This window comes from Phycodurus eques, chromosome 17 (assembly GCF_024500275.1).
Source record: "Phycodurus eques isolate BA_2022a chromosome 17, UOR_Pequ_1.1, whole genome shotgun sequence".
NCBI classification, from domain to species: domain Eukaryota; kingdom Metazoa; phylum Chordata; class Actinopteri; order Syngnathiformes; family Syngnathidae; genus Phycodurus; species Phycodurus eques.
Genome location: NC_084541.1, coordinates 17,498,488 through 17,519,300, shown reverse-complemented (window position 1 = coordinate 17,519,300; position 20,813 = coordinate 17,498,488). Strand labels below are relative to the sequence as shown.

The following is a 20,813-nucleotide window of genomic DNA, read 5'->3' as shown; positions in this document are numbered from 1 at the left end:
TCTGCGCACATATGTCGCCGCCTCATCTGTCTATCGCCTCCTCTCGCTGATTGGTTCGCTCCTGCAGGGACCCGCCGGGGCGATTGACAACTCAATGAGACGAGCGGCGGCGCGCTTTTAGCGGAACCATTTCAAGGCTTTGGCCTTTGTGTGGCAAAGTATCCAGGCCAAAACCCCTCCCCTCTATCACTGTCTGCTGCTTTGCAGTATGGACACACACGCAGGAAATAAAGAAAAACCCAGAAAGGTGGAATAACATAAAAACGGACAAAACTGGAATTCACAGAAATACTTGAATCTGTGCCGGGTACAATGAAATCGCAAGATTATCGAGGGATTCTGCTGAAAAATTTACTTCCCAGTGTCAGTAAGCTCCGTCTCAGCCTCCAATAGGATAACAGGTTATGTCTGGGGCTGCTTTGTTACATCTGGCACTGGACATCCTGAATCTGCGGAGGGTACATTTAAATCTCAAGATTATTAAGGAATTCTGTCGAGAAAGGTGATGCCCAGTGAATATAAGCGGGATGGATGGATGGATGAATGAATGATTCAAAACTGCAGACATCTTGCTTTGTCTTACAACAAAGTTATAATAAAATAACAGACAGAGAGAGAGGAACAAAGTCTACTTTCTTTCTTCTTTCTATCTGGCCGTTACAGGCATCATTTCAAGGTATCGGGTAGTTTTGAAGGCTGCCAATACCAGCCACCGATACCAATGGCAAAAACAAAGAAAATCTGACATTGAGTAAGTCCTCCTCACTAGTAGTCGGTGCTACAACGCAGCGGTTTGACACATTGGAGAATAATCATGTGCGTCAGAAAGAAATATTTGTTCACAATTATCTGTCACTGTGTTCATTTAAATTTTATGTATCAAAAGTAGCGGCACGGTGGCCGACTGGTTAGCACATCTGCCTCACAGTTTTGAGGACCGGGTTCAAATCCCGGCCCCGCCTGTGTGGAGTTTGCATGTTCCCCCCGAGCCTGCGTGGGTTTTCTTCGGACACTCCGGTTTCCTCCCACATTCCAAAAACAGGCATTCATTGGAGACTCTAAATTGCCCGTAGGTGTGACTGTGAGTGCGAATGATTGTTTGTTTGTATGTGCCCTGCGATTGACTGGCAACCAGTCCAGGGTGTACCCCGCCTCCTGCCCGATGACAGCTGGGATAGGCTCCAGCACGCCCGCGACCCGAGTGAGGACAAGCGGTTCAGAAAATGGATGGATGGATTTTCTAAGAGGTTGTCAGTATAAAGGGAGTTCAGTGTTCAGTGTCAACATAACTGGTATTTTTGTTTTATCAGAGCTTCTCCTGAACAAAATGTTTCTACAAAAAAAAATTTCAAATCCAACCTCCTTCCCTGCTGCTCCATCTTGAATGACGGCATCCTGAGGAGTCGCGTCCCGGAGGGTAAGGACGCCGGTTCTGCTCCATGGAAGCCGTCAAAGTGCTCAAATGAAAGCTTGTTTGTGTCTGCGGGCCCATGTAGCGGACCCTCAGCCGGAGACCCCTGGGCACAATGTCCCCCCGCGCCCACTGCCACGAAGAGGGCCCGCTGTGAGAGCGTCTCAACCCCAGGGTCCCCGAGCGGGTCCGAGGGGGGCAGCTGCACCCGCCCCGCCCCGCCGGCCCCCTCAACTTTTTTGTGGGGAGAATGAAACCCCCTGCATTGGTCCTCATCTGTCCTGCGCAACTACGGCGGCATCTCACCACAAAAACACACTCGAGTGTTTTAAAGGTACGTTTCACTGGCGAGCGAGCAGCTTCTTAAGTGGACTACTTCAACTTCAAGTACAAATTGTACCACATTGTACAAGCTTTGTGTTGAATTGCAAGTATTATTAACAGTCAAGCCACACAAACACTAAGAATAAAAAGAGAGAGAAAAAGATTTGTACAGTGTCTGCTTTGTAGATTGGAAAAATGATTTGTCTTAATTAGTGTGCCTTTTCTGGAAATTGCTTTCATCAGGATTATTGTCATGATAGTTTGACTTTATTTTCAGAAATACTTTGACTTTATTCTCATGATATTAAAACTTTACTCTAGTAATATTGTGACTTTATTCACGTAATGTTACAAAATTAATCTCATAATTTTTTTCTAAAAATATTGTCTTTATTCTCACAATATTAAGATTTAATTCTCATTATATTATGATTTTCTTTCATTTTTTCTGTCTTAGACTTTATTATTGTAATATTCTAACTTTATTCTCATAATATTACAACTTTATTTTCTAAATATTTTTTCATATTAATATATATTTTTATATTTTCAGATTCTGACTTTTTTCTCATAACATTCAAACTTTTGTTGTCATAAGATTACACTTTGTTTTAAAAATGTTCAATTCAATTCAATGTTTGTTTTATTTTCATGATACTTTAAACTTAATTTTCATACAATTCAGACTCAATTCTAGTTTTATGAAGACATTGTCATTATATTAAGACTTTTTCTTGTAATAATCTCGACTTTAGTTGCATAATTTTGCAACTTTACCCTCAAAATATTATAACCTTTGTTCTTGTAATATAACAACTTTTTTATCCTAATATTCCGAGTTAAAAAATTATATTATGACTTTATTTTCAGAATTACTCTTTTGCTCATATTAATATGACTTATTTTCCGCATAAAATGATGACTTTGTTCTTGTAATAGTTGGTCTTTACATGTTCGTAACATTACAATAATATCACAAGAATAATGTGAACATTATGAAAGTGTGTGAATGATAATAGTCATAATATTTGGACTTTTTCTCATAATATAATGACAATATTACTTTTTCCGCACAATAGTCCAATTTAAAACTCATGGTATTATGACTTCAGTCTGGTAATATTACGACTTGAAGAAAATAGGTTTGTGACAAATGATTGACACCTCGCGACGCTTTCTCTTTCTGATTAGTTGTTTTTCCTTGGCCGCGGTGGTTTCTCGTGTGTACTACTGTCAGGTCATAATGAACGTTGCAACAAATACGATGACAAAAGAGGGACTTGGACTTTTAGAATCGCTTTGTGCATATATACAGAGATTGAAAGGAATGCTTCAAATTTCTGATTTACGATCTGAATTCGTCTTCTTTTTTTATTTTATTTTATTTTTTTTACATTGCAACAGAAATCTCTATTTCTATTGACCAAAGTGAGTACATTTGAACAATGCCGCTCATTAGTATGCTCATCAATGCTCGAAGCAGGCAGGTGCAGCTTACATTAACTTGCTGACTTTTTTTTTTTTTTTTTTTTTTTTTTACATGTAATACAGAAGAGGGTTCCATGTTTGCTCCTGCAAGCCTCATCTCAATATACATAATATACAATCCTGCGCGCAAGTGGCACCCTGCTCCTTCCTTTCCTGAAAGAGGACCCCAGGCACTCGGCTAAACGCGGGCGCAGTGAGAAAATGAAGACCTCTGCGCCCTTCTAAAGCACCAAGAATTTCTCATTAAGCGTAGATTTGGGACCCCCTTCACCCCCTCGAGCGAGGGGGTCTCCCTCTCTGGCTCTTCAGCAGCCGCCAGCGCCTATTATTCACCTTTTCTCTTTTTCAATCACGCTTTCAAAGCCGCTCACCACTTCCTCTTCCTTTCATTCACACTCCTTACACACCTTTTTGTGTGCGCATTCTCTTATGATGAGGCCCAAAAGGAGAGAGAGCCAGAATTGATTTGAACATCTCTTTCTTTCTTTCTTTCTTTTTTTTTTTTTTTTTGGGTAATAAGAGATATCTGGAGAGATTTGTGTCCCGAGGCACAGAAGCTGCAGTTGAGGCAGATTCTCCTTTTCAAAGGGTTTCCCATTCACACTTTAGAGTAGGATTAATGAGGATTATGTATGAGGCGAGGTAATGAGTTTTGATGGCCGCCACATTTCCAAAACACAACACAGCCAGTGGAGATTTGGCCACTCGTGACTTTTTCACGTTTTTGGTGGCCAATTTTGGCGCCTTTTCTTGCCCAAGGACGCCCAACTGAAGTGTTATTTTGACGGAAAAGTACTTTTAGAATGGGTTTCGCTTCTAAAGTGGTCGTCCAAATATAATGAGACAAATATATTTCTCCTCAGTGGATCATCTTTCACTGTGTAAATTCTATTAAATAATGTCAACTTAAACAAGCAATTGTGTTTCCTGCTTCCATCTTGCAAGATAAAAACAAAACAATAAGATAATAGGAGCAATAATAAATAGGCAAGATAGGCTACAAACAACTCTATTATATTAAAAAGATGTATATAATAATTTAATATCCCTTATTTTAAAATGGTCAGCTGTGCCATTGTTTGGATTGATACTTACTGGGCACTGTGTGATAATATTTCTCAATTATTATTATTATTTGCAATTAATCTAATATATACATGTATAAATATGCATATATATATATATTACATATATCTATAGATACAGTTTACTAAATAGTACCTTTTTGCCAAACAAGCCTTTTATTTTACTTTTTATTATGATTATGCCACTCATAATCCATAATTATGTTTTGTTTATATTACAAAATATATTAAATATTAAATATACCGTTACAACTGATTATAATAAAGAAAAAAAAGAAAAAAATAATGTTATACATATTAAATATTCTCAATAAAATACTATATATATATTGTAAACCATGCCTTTTATTTATTTTTACAATGATTATTCCACTGGTAATTATTTTTATTCATTATTATTATTATTATTATTAATCATGTTAAAAATGTGTGTTTATATCATAAAAAAATATTATTGATGAAAGATATTTTTTTTATATTTTCCCTCTGTATCTTAGTGACGCTTACTGAGCATCTTTGTGACCTCATCGCTCAACATTCCCGCACAAACTTGACAAAATTAACAAGTCTAGTCGACTTTGTGTGTGGACAAGTGAGAGAATGAGATGATGGAATATGTGAAAGTAGGAGAGAGAGAGAGAGAGAGAGAGAGAGAGAGAGAGAGAGCGCGAGGGAGAGAGAAAGAGTGGTCCCACGCCAGCCGGGACAGCTGACAGCTGGGTTCAGCTGAGGTCAGAGGGCATGCATTGGCGGTGGGGGAGAGAAGTGGAATCTAAAACAACACAAAGACACACACACACACACATACTTTCGTGTAGTCATCGATGGCTTGTCCTGTCCAGTTGCTTCCATGATGACCTCAACAGCAGAGGTGTCAAAAATCCTCACACTCTTCACTGTAAAGTGAATTCAAGAGATTAGATTCTCAAAATATTTGAATATGTCTTGGTGAATATGTTTGCAAAGACTGAGAACTAGGTAGTACTCATTTGTGGAGAGATAGCGTTCAAATGTTTTTCACTTTTTTATTTTTCCAGGTTTTGCGGCCGTGGCTAAAAGCATACGGAGCGACGCACCTCTGCTCAGGAAGTGAGTCGCCCCTCCCCCACTATATGAGAACTTGAGCGTCTTCGTTGGTATCAGCAGTTACCCAGGGCAATTGCATCATGCGGTTAGCTAGCTATGCCTACAGCCCAACAATGCATCATCCCTTGTGCCTCGTTGTTAACGAGTGCCTCGTTGTCGGCCGTGAGTGCACGCATGTCACGCAGAGAAAAGGCGGAGAGGCGAGGAAGGGGGATTTTTTTTCTTATTTTTTTCCCAAAAGTCAGACTTCACAGTCAGCGTGCGGACAGAGCACCTCGTACGGTTGATTTGTCACGATTTTGAAGCCTTATTTTATATACTTAGACTTGTTGTATTCATTTAACTTTGACAGGGTTAACAACAATCTCTGTAGTGTGTCAAATTTACATTTTATTTTTAGTTTACATAAACTTTAAGTACAATAACAAAGTATTTGTACATTGTTGCTTCCTGCCACTGCATAATTGTGACATAATTTAGCCTTAAAATGAAGTCTTGACTGCTCAAAGGCATCCGAATGACAAGTGTGTTGTCGTAGTACAAGTTCACACACACATACACACACTAGTTTACACGTGCACAATACACAAAAGGGAGGAGGATGAAGTGGTAGGAGTGGGCCTCCGGAACTCTGAGGGTGACAGACGCTTTATTGTTAGATATTTTTTGGGACTATTTAATGTATTTTAAAAACATATTCGACAGTTAAGTAGATATAAAGGTGAGATTTCTCAAGGGCAGCATAGTGAAATAGTGGTTTGCACGTTTGCCTCACAGTTTAGCAGTTCTGGGTTCAAATATTGGTCTTCCTGTGTGGAGTTTGCATGTTTTACCGGTTTCCTCGCACATTCCAAAAACATGCACGTTAGCTTTATTAAAGACTCTAAATTGTCCCTAGGTGTAAATGTGAGTGTGAATGCTTGTTTGTGATCAATCCAGGGTGTATCCCACTTTTCCCTCCAAAAGTCAGCTTGCATAGTTTGCAGCTCACCCGTTACCCTAATGAGGAGAAGTGGGATAGAAAATGTCCATTTCTAATCTTGTATGGGTGTACACTATCAAAAGTATCAAAAGATTATTGAATGACAAAATACTTTTACCTTGTAGGATGTGCTTGTATTTTCTATATTTGACACACACACACATACAAATTATTCTAAATGTCGTTGCAATTAAAGCCTAGCAAAAAAAAAAAAAAGACACATTTTGGGGCAAAAAAAAAAGGGGGGAGGGCCTGAGTCGACTCTCACTTGAGGTATTCTGCCTCCCTCTAGAGTCCATAAGCGCTACATACAAGCTCATGAAAAATAAACACCAGACATTCTTTAAAGGAGGCATATTATGTATTTTCCTGCTATAAAGGATACTATCTATTGATCGATCGATCAATCTATCGGTTTATTTAAATGTTTTTTTTTATAAATATTTATCTATTTATGTACTTTTTGTGGTATTATGTGCGCTAAAACTAGTTATCTATTTTAGGAAGCAAAGTAACTAAGTGATGACTACATCTCGCTATCTAGCCATCCATCGATCTAGCTACCCACATTTATGTTGTTTTTGTGGAGTACCGCGAGCTAACCCTAGCTCTCTAGCTAGCATGCTAATTAATAACAATGATAACATCTATCTATCTGTATTTACATCTGATTTATGTCGTTTTTGTGCAAGCCTGTGAGCTAACTCTATCGAATTAACATGCTAACATACTAAGCTTGTAAGTAAGTTGAGCTAACTTTGGCTATATAACTAGCATGCTATCTAATAGCAATCATTTCATCTACCTATCTGTACTCGTAGTTTTTGTGGAATCCGTGAGCTAACTCCAGCTGTATAGGTTAGCATGCTTACTAACGGATTATTACAGCTGTCTGTCTGTCTATCCTCAATTATGTAGTTTTTGTAAAAAATCCTGCAAGCTAATCCTACCTCTCTAGCTAGCATCCTAACTAATGGCAACGATAACATCTATCTAGTGAATATCCCCGCTGTGGGATTTCCATCGATCAATTTACCTTATTTTAGTAGTTTTGTGGGATCCTGTGAGCTAGTTTTAGCTCTCAAGCTAAAATGCTAACTAACATACTGAGTTTTTGTGCAGTCCTCCAAGCTAATTTTAGCTATCCAACTAGCATGCTAACCAATTTCATTTATGTTGTTTTGTGGAATCCTGCAAGCTAACTCTAGGTATCTAGCTGGCAAGCTAACAACGATTAGTACGTCTATCCATCCATCTTTCCTCAGTTACGAAGTTTTTGTGGAATCCTGCAAGCTAACTACACCCATTTAGCGTACTATGCTATCTAATGACAGTAATTACATCGATCCATCATATCTATCATTTAGTTTTGTGGAATCCCGCAAGCTAACGCTAGTTATCTAGCTACCAAACGACTAACTCAAGACGATTATGTCATCTGAATACCTATCTAATCGACATTATGTAGTTTTTGTGCAATTATGTTCGCTAAATTTAGGTATCTAGCAAGCATGATTGCCAAATAACACCATGTATGACGTTTTTATGGAATCCTGAAGGATAACTGTCTGTCTGTCAGCTTTGACCTCAATAACAAGCAACGCTCGGCCTGTCCAAACAGCGACTCGCCTGCAGTTGCACGCGTCTACCGACAAGAGGGCGCTGATGTCCCCACCACGGTATTCCTTCTGACTGCTATGGGCCCTTTCTTGTCCGCCCGTGTGCGGCGGCCACTTTCTCCCCTCTGCTCTCCCTTCGCACCATGTTTCTCCTTCGTGGCCAAAAATGACCCTACACACAAAATATCTCAAAACACGCGAGTTTCGCCACGACGGCAGCGAATAACCACAGCCGGGTACCGTGCGTGGACGCCGTTTCAATCGCGTCGTCGTTTTTTTTTTTTTTTTTTCTTTCCCCCCCCCACACAGTAGGTTTTAGTTTGAGAGAGAAGGAAGGTTGCCATTTTGCGATTTGCGCCGCTTCCGGTTTTCAATGTCGCGTGAGCGTGGATTCACGTGAATTCACGTTCGTTGCAGGGTGATATATAATTTTAACCCCTCCACAACACCCCCAACGTGAAAACCCACGCGTGTTAACACTTTGTGGGCCTATTTATTCTCTTCTCCCCCCCACCCCCCCTTCACCGCCACCTCCCGTGAGAGTGGAGTGGAGGACTCCATTTTGAAGGCTGTGCAGCCACTGAACTCAACTACTCGTCTCAGGACTGAAAAGGCAGGCGAAAAACTATATAGACCCACGCGTGTTTTTATTCCTGAGTGTTCATACTCTTTATCTTTTTTTCGCGTAGGTAGAAGATGACGGATGGGTGGAAGTTCGGCGCGTGACGTCACCGCCGTCGACTGCTTGTGATTGACGGCTCGTTTAGGCGAGGTGGGCACATGTGGAAAGGTGGATTTTAAAGCAGGAAATGGACGTCTAAGTCAGATAAAAGCCACGCGTATGGTATAAAGTTGTATAAAAAAAGAGAGAGGGGCACATTTGTCTTACAGGAGCATGTATTAGTGAGGGGAGGTGTTGGAGGAGGAGGAGGAGGGTGGTGGTGGTGGAAGAAGAGCCAGACGAGGGAGGGGGGGGGGGAAGAGTGCTCCTCGGGATCCTGGCCTAGTAGTGCCGCCGCCGGGACTCCTGTCGCTCTCATCCGCTGTCAAAAATCCGGGAATTGCCTCATTTGTGGGGCACAATGGAGGCGGCGGGGCTCGCGTGCAAGCTGCTCGACATGGGAATGGTAAGAATCTCGCCACGGATCCCGCCTTCACCCGCGTTTTGCGCGATTTTTATTTATTTATTTATTTATTTTTTACATGCCTCTCTAACCATACAGATGCGCGCGCACACACAGACACAAGCGTACACTATCTATGTGCGTGTGTTTGTGTGTTCTGGCGTCGTCCTCTCTTGCATGTTTTGTTCTATTTTGACACTACACACACACACCGTGTCATAGGCGCATTTGCACACACAGTGTCGCGCACACGCACCACTAGGGCCATTTTAATGCCTCTGTGCGTGTGTGTTTGTGCGCGCGTGCGTTTGTTCTCATGCAACACACACACACACTTAATACATAAACACAAATGCATGACATGATCTTCATCACATCCCCGGAATGGCAGCACCGGCTACAAAAAGATGTCTCCCAAGATGTCACCCAATCCGCTTGTCATTTGACACACAATGATGGATTTTCTTGAAATGTTCACCTCAAGGCAAGGGTTCTCAAGCTTCGCACTCCCAAGAAGAAGAAGACAAATCCAACAGGATGTCGTTTATGGGTATACGTTTAGTTAGAGTCATTTATTATTCAGTTTTCAGCGCAAATTAGTTATTTAAAATGGGTGGTATATTGCCGTAACACTTAAAAATGTCATCATAAGGGAAGGTTTCATAAAGTTTTTCCTCCATGAATCCCCTTCAACACCCCTGGCGCACCCCCGGGAAGAAGAAAACGATTAGCTGACGGGCAGTATTGTATATAGAGCTGTAATTTGCATTTGTTTTACCAAAATGCCATTACACTTTAAATCTTACACAACCCAGTGGGGTGAATGCCACACACCGCAATTTTCAACCCAAACTCCAAATTAGTAATTTTAAATAGATAGGTTTTAATTTTCACCTCGAAGCAACGTTTCCCGAACTTTTTAAGCCACACACCACTTTCAACACCCCGGGCACATCCTTCAAGAAGAAGACTGGGCCAACTGGCAGTGTAGTATAAGGGTAAATTGTTAGTGAAAAAATTAAAGCTAAAACCGGTGTTTTTAGCTTTATGTAACCCCCCCAGGGGTGCATGTGTTGCAAATTTCAGCGCAAGATCAAATTTTTTGAAAACATTTGAAATGTATCATATATTGCGAAAACAATTTTCACCTTAAATTTCCCTCGCCTAAACGTCCTTCACCAACCCTGGCGCACCACCTTCTAAAAGAAGATGGACAGACTGGCAGTAGCGTAGGGCAGTGATTCCCAACCAGTGTTCCGTGGCACATTAGTCTGCCATGTGCAATTTTCAGGTGTGCCGTCGGAAATTATAAAATTTTAATTAACTGCTCAAAAAAGCATTCATTTAAAAGAAATAACGTATCTTTGTTCCTCTATTTATGCCAGTGAGGCATAGTGACAGACAGTACAAATAAATGCTCTTCTATTAGATGGCAGGAAGTATATACAGTAATTACTGTGTATCTACTTTTTGTGACATTTTTGCTTGTTGGTTTGCCGTGAGATTTTCCTATTGTAAAATATGTGCCTTCGCTCCATGAAGGGTGGGAATCACTGACGTAGGGGATAATTGTTTTGTGTGTGTGTGTTATTAAATATGTCAAATAGGCGTGTCCCCATCCGATCGTTGATATTGGGTTGATATCAGCAAAAAAAAAAAAAAAAAGTCTCAATTAAATCAGACTGGATCTAAAATCTCCGATATAAGCACTCTTATACAAGCATTCCATTCCAGGCGCCACTCCAGCACTTTTATACAACAGCGTAAGGACCACAACATGCAGAGCCCACGTGATCAGAACAGGTTGCTAAGGTGTTAACAAAGTAGCGAAGAGTGAATTTTGCTCGCTTAAAGTCGTTTATTGACACTCCATTTGAACTCCACTGTAAAATTTAACACGCACAACAACAGAATTACACCTATTGCATGTTCAAATGCACCACAGACTTCGTTAGTTTTTGTTCACAGAAATCGACAGCTCAAAGCTAACACACAATGAAAAACACCATTGAGGAGCTAACGAAAATTAGCAGTGAACACTTGCGGCACTTGTATCTCTCAGAAAAATGAATATTGGGGCACATACGGTGCATACACATAAAACAGGCAGTATAACAATACTCTCAGGCATATATTCTTTAAACTCTGTGAAAAAAAAGTTAATAATATTCGATCGTGACTTTATGTTACTGCAAGCGTGTATCTCATTGCGTGCGCCACACTGCTTCCTCAGTGGTAGATGTACACAGCAGGAAGCACAACTCTAGTGAACTTGAATTATTTTGCATCCGAAAGGAATCATTTGTATTTATTGGATTTATTGAGATTATTTTTAATGGTCTTCTAATTATTTTTTTTAATTCAATCTATTGTGTTGTAAGATATGCTTATGTTTGTTAAACAGTGCAATTTGAATATATATTTTTTGGTTTAGTTTTCCATCCTTCCATCCATTTTCAAAACCCCTTATCCTGGTTAGGGTCGCGGGACGCTGGAGTCTATCCCAGCTGACTTCGGGCGAAAGGCGGACTACACCCTGAACTGGTCGCCAGTCAGTCGCAGGGCACATATAGACACAGACAACTATTCGCGCTCACATTCACACCGTCACTGAGTGGGAACTGAACCCACGCTGCCTGCACCAAAGTCAGGCGTGTGTACCACTACACCATCAGTGACTGGTTTAGTTTTTTTTCATGATATTCTAATTATTTTTTTATTTTATTCAATTGAATATTCCTATGTTTAAGTTTAAACTATATGTAACCCATTGGTTAATAAATGGGTCCGTTTTTTCTCATACGTTTGCTGATGGCCCCAAGATGTCACCAGATAGCGCCAAAGTAGACATTTATGTTAGCCATGGCTTTGGCTTGAGCATAAAACTGCAAATAAGTGAGTTTTATAGCGAATAATGGAGGATAAGTTCCCCCCAAAAATCTCTGAATATTTAACTGTGGATATGCTAGTGTTCACTGTATTAGCATGACATCTATGAGTGATCAAAAAAAACACACAGGCGACATTAATGTACTACAACAAACAGACTCTGTCTGCTCACTACCAAAAATATACACTGCATTATAAACACAAGTGTTGCCGTGGATTCATTTTGAGTCCCTCCAAGTCAATGCTGCTAATTGACAATGCTATTTTCTCGGGTCGCTTTCAGTCACTGGCCCTTAGAATCTGCATCACTTTCCCCCCTGCACCCTTTATGGCCCTCTTGCCTGCTCTGCCCTAAGGCACATTGAGGAACTTGCAAGAAGTCCTTGTACTTCCGGTATTACTCTAAGGTAAATAGAGTGTTGCGAGACCAGTCCAAGGTGTACCCCGCTTCTCTCGTCAAAAGGGGTGTGGGCTCCAGTTACCCATATACCTTATGAGGACAAATGCTATAGAAAATGGTTAAATTGATGCTAATTGAGTGTCTTGCAGTTTGTGCTTAAGGCAAATAATAGCAACTATAATATTGATGACATTGTTCCTATTTCAGGGAGGAACCATGCCAGCATGAGTGGGCCACATGCAGGCCCAAGCCGGGAGTCCAGCCGCCCTATAACCCCAGCCTGTGACCTCTTCCGCTACCCCCTATCCCACCAAAATAACGACACCCGCCCCATCATGTCTGCCGCTGCCTCCTCCCTGCAGCGCGCGTCCATTTACGGCTTTGCGCAGCGAGACCCCTCGCCCCCCTCATCCACCTACAGCCCCCTTAGGAGACTACAGCATCTCACCACCATGGTGAGCCAGCCCGACCTGGTTCTACCCACCCGGCCGGGGAAAAGCTGGGAATGGGGTTCTGATCAGAAGGAGCGGGACTCTTGGGTCGACTGCACCGGCAGGGATTACTACAGTGGTAGTTTTGGAAAACAAGCTGAGGTCCAAAATGCTGGCTCTAAAGAGGAGCTATCAGCGAGCTGTAGCAGTCCCATCGTGTCAGAGAGGAAGACGGACGGTTGCTTCTCATGCCCACCCAGCCCAGCCTTTTCTCTTGACAGCAACAGCCCGTTTGCAAATGGCCTCCTTCACTTTGAATCCTCTTTGTTTGAGGAAGAGGAGAACAACGATGGTGAGAAAGATCAGCAGAACGAGACGTTCCTCGCCGTTGTAGACTCTGAAGATAAACACAAGACCCCAGAGAATGAGCTTCAGTCCGCCTCTGTGAACTTGCAGTCGGACTCCAAGGATACAAATGTTTCATCAGCGAAAGTCATCACCCGATCCCAGTCGACGGGCTTTCGCCGAAGGTACTGGGATGTTTCTGACGACGAGTGGGAGAGTGACATGGATCTCTTCCTTTTTGGTGATAGTCCCTCCAGGCATTTGATGGCAAGTGTTATCCTAATTACACAGAGTTTGGTGGTTCTTGCGCACCGTTTATCACAAACCCACACTAAAGCAGCGGTAACGTCACAATTACAGTAAATATTTGTCTAAAAAACACTTGTAGACCAATTTAAAATAACCGGCTGTAACTCAGCAGGACTTTTTGTGCCGTGTGATTCCATATTCTTATGTTGCTGCACAAACTAGATGGTTTTGTGCTGTTTTAAACATCAGATGTCGATACACTTGTAAACTGAGGACCCTCTGTAAATGTGTCATAGTTCTTTCTCCAGACCACTAGGGGCCAGTGTTTGTTTTTCTACTTTAGGGCAGATTTACAACATTTGGCACTGGACAGAACCAGGCTCACTATGTCCTTGTTTGTTGTTGCTCAGCCAAGCTCTAAGTCAACTAGCTCCGCAATGGGTCTGACAGAAACAGCAAACATGATCATTGTAGCTTTACAGCGAGTCAGGCAACTTGTCATAATTTGGGTCTGGTCCCTTACCTTACCAGTTGTTTTAACCTGGTGCTTCTTTCTATTTAGACAGTGTTGTAGTAGTCACAGTTTACTAGAGTACACTAACTTGGTGGCCTCAATGGGAGATAGATAAAATAAATGAAAACACATTGTAGGTATCTGTGAATGTCAAAGAACTGGACCATTATAGCGCGGTGTCTGGTGAGTACAAAACATCGATCACTTTCGAATGTCTCATGGCTGATTTTTGCATTGTCAACATCAGAGCGACATGAAACGAAGCTCTGTGCCACCTGTCAAGTTCCTAGAGGGTGAGGTCATTTGGGCAAAGTTCAACCGACGGCCGTGGTGGCCCTGTGAGGTGATTGTTGACCCTGCGCAAGGAGTCTATCACAGAGTGAAAGGTGGGCCAGTAACAATGCTGACCGTCCTTGTTTGCAAACCCTTTGTACCATTTGGATGCTAACCGATGATTGTGATTCTCTTTAGAGCCCAGCGATCGGCCCTGTCGACTCTACCACATCAGGACTTTCGGGAACCCAGAAGAGAGAGCATGGGTGGAGGATAAATCAACTCATATTTTTCATGGAGGCTTTCAGTTTGAGCAGCTTGCGCAACTGCATCGAAAGGGGAAGCAAAGGGGGCAGAACCACAAATACACGGTAATACTCTTCTTTGTATATCAGTTGTTGCCGCATGGAACAATCAAATGTTGAACTGGATCTTCATTGCCTTTGTATCTCCACAGATTGCTAAACGGTATGAGGCGTCTTGGAAATTCGGTGTGGCTGAAGCCGAAACTATTCTCCAGCAAAGACCCAACATAGACTCTTTAACTATAGACAGTGCTTTCCAAGACAGTGCTCCAATAGTGACAAAGTCCTATCCACCTAATTTGCCTTCTGCTCCACCTGCCTCCAATTCTACAAAGAATTCGCACACAATCAATGGATCAATATCTTCCCAGATATCATCCCCAGTAGAAAATAATCAAGGCACTTTAAAGAAGGCTGCTGACAAGAGGGAAGACGGTAACTCCTCAAATAAAAAGATCCAACATGATTGCCCCAACCAATTGGATAAGAATGTAGAGTGCCCCTATTCTGACCTTGACTCAGTCCCTAAGATTTTGTGTCCTAAAGCACTTGAACGTCAAATTATGATGACTCAGTCATCTGCTAATGTCCCCAAGGATGAAAAGAAACAACCAGAGATGCAAAGTGGTCTGTGGTTCAGTAAATCGGGGAAAGACAGGCGACCTAAAACTGTTAGTCCAGATCGGCCTGATCATACTCTTTTCAGCAATGTGCTCAGTAAGAAAAAGACCTCTGCAGTTAATAAAAACATGATAGCTCAAGGGGATTCCGCCTCCTTCGTTGGGCAAGGTGACCATTCTGGATTGGTAAATGCTGAAACAAAGCTTGTGTTTGAGCAGTCATGGCAGTTGGACTCTAAAAACGTCATTGTAGCTAATAAACCTTTTGAAAGTTCTGCTGAGCTTTTGTCACAACACCAGCAGTTAATGGATTCTTCAGACCCTCTTGGATTGTCACAAGTGCAAGAGTCTGTAAACCTTTCTGAACCTCGAGGATTTTCACAGAATCAGGAGTCAGTGGGTCCTTTAGACCCTCAAGGATTACTACGAAAGCAGGACTCTCAGGATTTTTCTGACTCTCAAGTATTGCCTCAAAAACAAGAGTCGGTGTCATCTGACCCTCAAGAAGCATCACAAAAGCAGCTATCTGTGGATTCCTCTGACCATCAAGGATTAGCACCAAACCATGAGTCTAGAAATTGTTCTGACCTTCGATGGTCTTCACAACAGCATCCGTCAGTGGTTTCATCTGACCCTCAAGGATCGCCTAAAAAGCATAAGTCCGTGGATTCTTCTGACTCTCGAGGACCATCACAAAAGCAAAAATCAGTGGATTTCTGTCACCCTCAGGGATCTTCACAAAAACAGAATCCTGTCTCTTCTTCTGACCCTCAAGAATTGTTCCAAAACCTGGAGTACAGGGATAATTCCAAATCTCGAGGATTGTCACAGAAGGAGGAGTCAGTGGATTCTTTGGACCTTAGAGGATCGTCCAAAAAACAGAAGTTATTGCATTATTTTGGGCCTCAAGCATTGTTACAAAAGAAGTCCAGGGATTCTTCTGACTCGCGTACATTATCACAAAAGAAGAGGTCTGTGGGTTCTTCTGACCCTCAAAGATTACCCCTAAGGCAGAAATGTTTGGATTCGTCTGCTCATCGACAACTGCTGCAAAAGCAGAAATCTGTGGATTCCTTTGACCCTCAAGGATTGTCACAAAAGCAAAAGTTAATTGATTGTTCTGACCCTTCAAGATCATCGAAAAATCATACATCAACAGATTCTTTTGACCCTCAAGGATTGTCACAAAAGAACTTTAGGGATTCTTCTGACCGCAGAACATTGTCACAAAAGCAGACGTCTGTGAACTCTTTCAACCGTCAAAGATCATCACATAAGCAGGAATCTAGGGAGTCATCTGACCCTCGAGGAACATCCCAAAAGCAGAAGTTTGTGGATTCTTCTAACCATCAAGCAGCACCAAAGCAGGTGTCCAGGGAATATTCTGAATCTCGAGCTTTGTCTCAAAAAAAGAAGTCCATGGATTCTACTGATCCCCAAAGATTGTCACAAAATCTGGAGTCCAGAGATTGTTCTGACCCTCATGGATCATCACGAAAGCAGGAGTTTGTAGATTCTTCTGACCATCGACGATTGTCCCAAAAACAGAAGTCAGTGGATTCTTTTGGTCCTCAAGGATTGTCACAAAAGAGGGAGTCCAGTGATTCGTCTAACCCCCAAACAGTGTCACAAAAGCAGAAGTATGTGGATTATTCTGACCTTGCAAAATTATCACAAAACCAGTCTAGGCATTCTTCTGACCCTCAACGATCATTACAAAAGCAGGAGCTCAGGGATTGTATTGACTCCCAAGGATCATCTCAAAAGCAGAAGTTATGGGATTTTTCAAACCCTCGAGAATCATCCCAGAATAACTCTGTGGATTCTTATGACTCTCACAGATCATCACAAAAGCCGGAGTCTGTGGATACTTTTGACCCCCGAAGAATGTCACAAAAGCAGAAATCAGTGAATTCGTCTCAATCCCAAGGATCATCACAAAAGCAGAAGTCAGTGTATTCTTCAGTCCCCCAAAGATTATCACAAAAGCAGCAGTCAGTGGATTTTTCTGACCCACAAGGATCGTTAAAAAAGCAGAAATCCAGGTATTTGACTGACATTAGAGGGCCATCACAAAAGCAGAAGTCCATGGATACTTATGACTCCTCTGGACTTTCACAAAAGCCGAAGTCCATGGATAGTTCTGACTCCTCCGGACTTTCACAAAAGCAGAAATCTAGGGATTCTTCTGACCCACGAGGATTGTCACAAAAACAGGAGTCCAAGTATTCTTCTGACCCTCGAGTTACGTCACAAAAGCTAAAGTCAGTAGATTCTCCTGATACTCGAGCATCACAGAAGCAGGAGTCCAGGGATTCTTCTGACCCTCGTGGAACATCATATAAGCAGAGGTCAATGGATTCCGCTCAGGCCAGAAGATCATCACATAAACCGAAGTTAGTGGATTCTTCTGACACTCGAGTATCAACACAAAAGCCAGATTACAGGGATTCCTCTGACACCCGAAGATCCTCAGAAAAGCAGGAGTCGAAGTATTCTTCTGACCGTTCTGTAACATCACATAAGCCGAAGTCATTAGATACACCTGAGCCCCAAAGATCATCACATAAGCCAAAGTCAGTGGATTCTTTTGACCCTCGAATAGCAACACAAAAGCTGGTGTACAGGGATTCCTCTGATCCCCGAGGATCACAAAAGCAAGAGTCCAAGTATTTTTCACACCCTAGAATTTCATCGCAAAAGCTGAAGTCCAGGGATTCTTTTGGCCCTCAAGGAACATCACATAAGCAGAAGTCAGTGGATTTGTCTGAGCTCCGAAGATCATCACACAAACAGAAATCAGTGGATTTTTTTTACCCTCAAGTATCATCACAAAAGACGGAGTACAGGAATTTCTCTGCCCACCCAGGATCATCACAAGTGACTGTAGAATCTTGCAGGCCCTCTAAGAAGTGTGGCTATTCAAAGGGTCGGCAAATTATCCCTTATTCTAAACACTCTGCCAAACATTGTACTTCTCCGAGTAGTGCACATGTTAAAAGGTTCAGCAAGAGGATCAGTGTAAAGAGCAGTAGTCAACTTCATCGTTGTAAATTGAGGGCCAGTAAAAGGGTTGGTCTACGTAATTGTTACCAGACAGAAGAAAGGGAAGGTAATCCCAAATCCAGTTTAAATGAAGTATCAACAGACCTGCAGGCAATATTAGACCTTCAGGAAGCTCTAATTGCCAATTGTCAACTACCTTTTGTTAAGCTGATACGTGGAGACATAAATATTAAGAATTACTTGAAGTCTAATGTAACTATTTGTTGCAACGACCAAACTGGATGTCCAAACAGTAAGGAACCCCCAAGAACAACAGTTGCTCACTCCTCCTCTGTGTCAGAATTGGTGGATGGAGCAGCAAGTCTCTCTAAAAATAGTGTAGACAAAAATGTTTCCCATAATAGTGGAGACCAAAGTGTTTCTAGCAATACTGAAGACAAAGGTGTTTCTGGAACTACAGAAGAAAAAAGGGTTTCTGGAAATTGGGAACACAAAAGGGTTTCCGGAAACAGTGAAGACAAAAGTGTGTCCAGAAACAGTGAAGACAAAAGTGTTTCTAAAATTAGTGAAGACATAAATGTTTTTAGAAATAGTGAGGACAAAATGGTTTCCAGAAAAAATGAAGACAAAGGTATGTCCAGAAATAGTGAAGACATAGTTTCCAGAATTTGTGAAGACAAACATGTTTCCAGAAAGCTTGAGGACAAAAGTGTTTTGAGAAAAAATGAGGACAAAAGTGTTTCCAGAAATGCTGTAGACAAACGTTTTTCCGTGAATAGTGAACACAAACATTTTTTCAGAAAAAATGAGGAAAGGAATAGTGAAGACAAAAGTGTGTCTGGAAATAGTGAAGACAAACGTTTTTCCAGAAATAGTGAAGACAAAATTGTTTTCACAACTGATGAAAACAAACATGTTTTCAGAAAAAATGAGGACAAAAGCTTTTCTAGAAAACATGAATACAAAAGCATGTCCAGAAGTAGTGATGCCAAAAGGGTTCCTAGAAATGCGGAAGACATAAGTGTTTCAAGAAATACAGAAGACAAAAGTGTGTCCAAAAATACTGAAGACAAAATTGTGTCCGGAAAATATGAAGATACAATTGTTTCCAGAAATAGTGCAGACAAAAGTGTGACCAGAAATGATGCAGACAGTTCAGAATCCCAGATGGCATCGACAGAGACAGAAGTAAAGTGGGAGACTGGTGCCTCCAACAGTACAACCATTTCTTTTGATCTTTCACAAAGCTCACAGAAACATGAGACTTTTGTCTCAAGCTTGGGGCGCATCACAACCGCTGTGCCCTCTCAATCTGATAGAAATTCAGTATCTGGCATTGTTCAAGTGCCCCAAGAGCCATCATTTCCTGAGACGAATGCCCTTACATCACAGCACGTCCCTCATAAATTGCCTGGAGTTCTACCACAAGATCAGCCTGCCCATCTTCCAGCCAGCAATCGATTGATGACAAGAGCTCTGAAAACCATGAAGGTGCTGCAAAAGCTGAAGCATAGAAAAGCAAAAAAGAAGGCTGCTCAGAAAGAATTCTTGCGTCATAGCAAAAACCAGGCAGACCATGAGTGCCATTCTAAGAACGCCACTTTGAATCCAGAAAGCAATTTGGTTGTTTCCACTAAAGTAAAAACAGTCAAATCCCAATGTAGTGCCATTTGTGCCTATGATCAGGACACTGTTTCTAGTTGTAATACCCCTCCTTTGATGTTTCATGGTTCCACTGAAGTCAAAAGTGAAGAGGAAGTCCGTTCAGTATCTTCAACGCCTCCAATGGACTTCATACCCCTCACCTCCAATGTGAAGGTAAAGGAGGGGGAACTAAGCAGCTCTTTATCGTCGCCTCCCTCACAATTTTCTTTTATAAATTCTTTGAAAAATGTGAACGAGATGTCCTTCCAATCCTTGACCGACGAGGCTAACGGCAAAGCCCTCATCTTCAAACCAGACATGAACTACAAGTTCAGTACTTTTCTCATGATGATGAAAGACATGCATGACACTCGAGAGCGAGACGGGGCTCCCTTAGAACTGGAGATTGGACCGCCAAGTGCCCATGTCAAAGAGGAGCCCTTGGTGATGCCTGGAATGACTGCACTCACGGGCCTAGAACAAGACATTGTGAATGATGATCCAGATTTTGGTCCATACAGGGACTCGAGTAAAAGTCACATGTCCAAGAGGCCTTACAAGAGAAGGAGGATGAAGAGTAAAGCTGACCTCAAAGTGCCTAGTCGTCCTGCCAGGTCTGGACCTGGTTACCCGGGTGTGGGGTCCTTTCTAGGAATTGATTTATCCTCAGTGCTGGATTACTCGACGAAGGTCCGATCCCTGTTGGATGTGCAGGCCTGCCACTGGGAGTCACAGGCCGGGAGTGATGAGGGCTTGTTGAGGTGGGGCGGAGACTTTGAACAGATGAACAGCTTTGTCTCCAATTGCACCGAAGCCAAAACCAGCCTGCCCTGCAACACCGGGGAAGGCGATGACGATTCATCGGGTAAGGAACGTCTACATCACAGCTTGTATGAAGTATTACAGCGGTATAAAATACCTTCATGCCAGCTCTCCAGTTCTCATTAATTATAAGTTAACAACAAACTTTAGATTTTTCAAAAGTCTTGAGAAAACAAGTACACATCTCTACGCTAAT

The 20,813-nt window shown here is 41.9% G+C and overlaps 1 protein-coding gene across 3 annotated transcripts in view; it reads left to right on the top strand.

Moving 5' to 3' along the window:
* The first annotated feature begins 8,545 nt into the window (after positions 1 to 8,545).
* nsd1b (nuclear receptor binding SET domain protein 1b) overlaps positions 8,546 to 20,813 on the top strand; it is a 25,876-nt gene continuing 13,608 nt past the window's right edge. For 2 of the 3 annotated variants that reach the window (XR_009770250.1, XM_061703331.1), the window contains exons 1-5: positions 8,546 to 9,122; positions 12,616 to 13,451; positions 14,195 to 14,333; positions 14,419 to 14,591; positions 14,678 to 20,660. Coding sequence is in view for 2 of the 3 variants with exons in the window: in XM_061703331.1 (XP_061559315.1) it covers positions 12,633 to 13,451; positions 14,195 to 14,333; positions 14,419 to 14,591; positions 14,678 to 20,660 (7,114 nt within the window). In the remaining variant the exon portion in view is untranslated. The remainder of the gene's footprint in view (positions 9,123 to 12,615; positions 13,452 to 14,194; positions 14,334 to 14,418; positions 14,592 to 14,677; positions 20,661 to 20,813) is intronic. The other variant, XM_061703332.1, reaches the window with a different exon arrangement.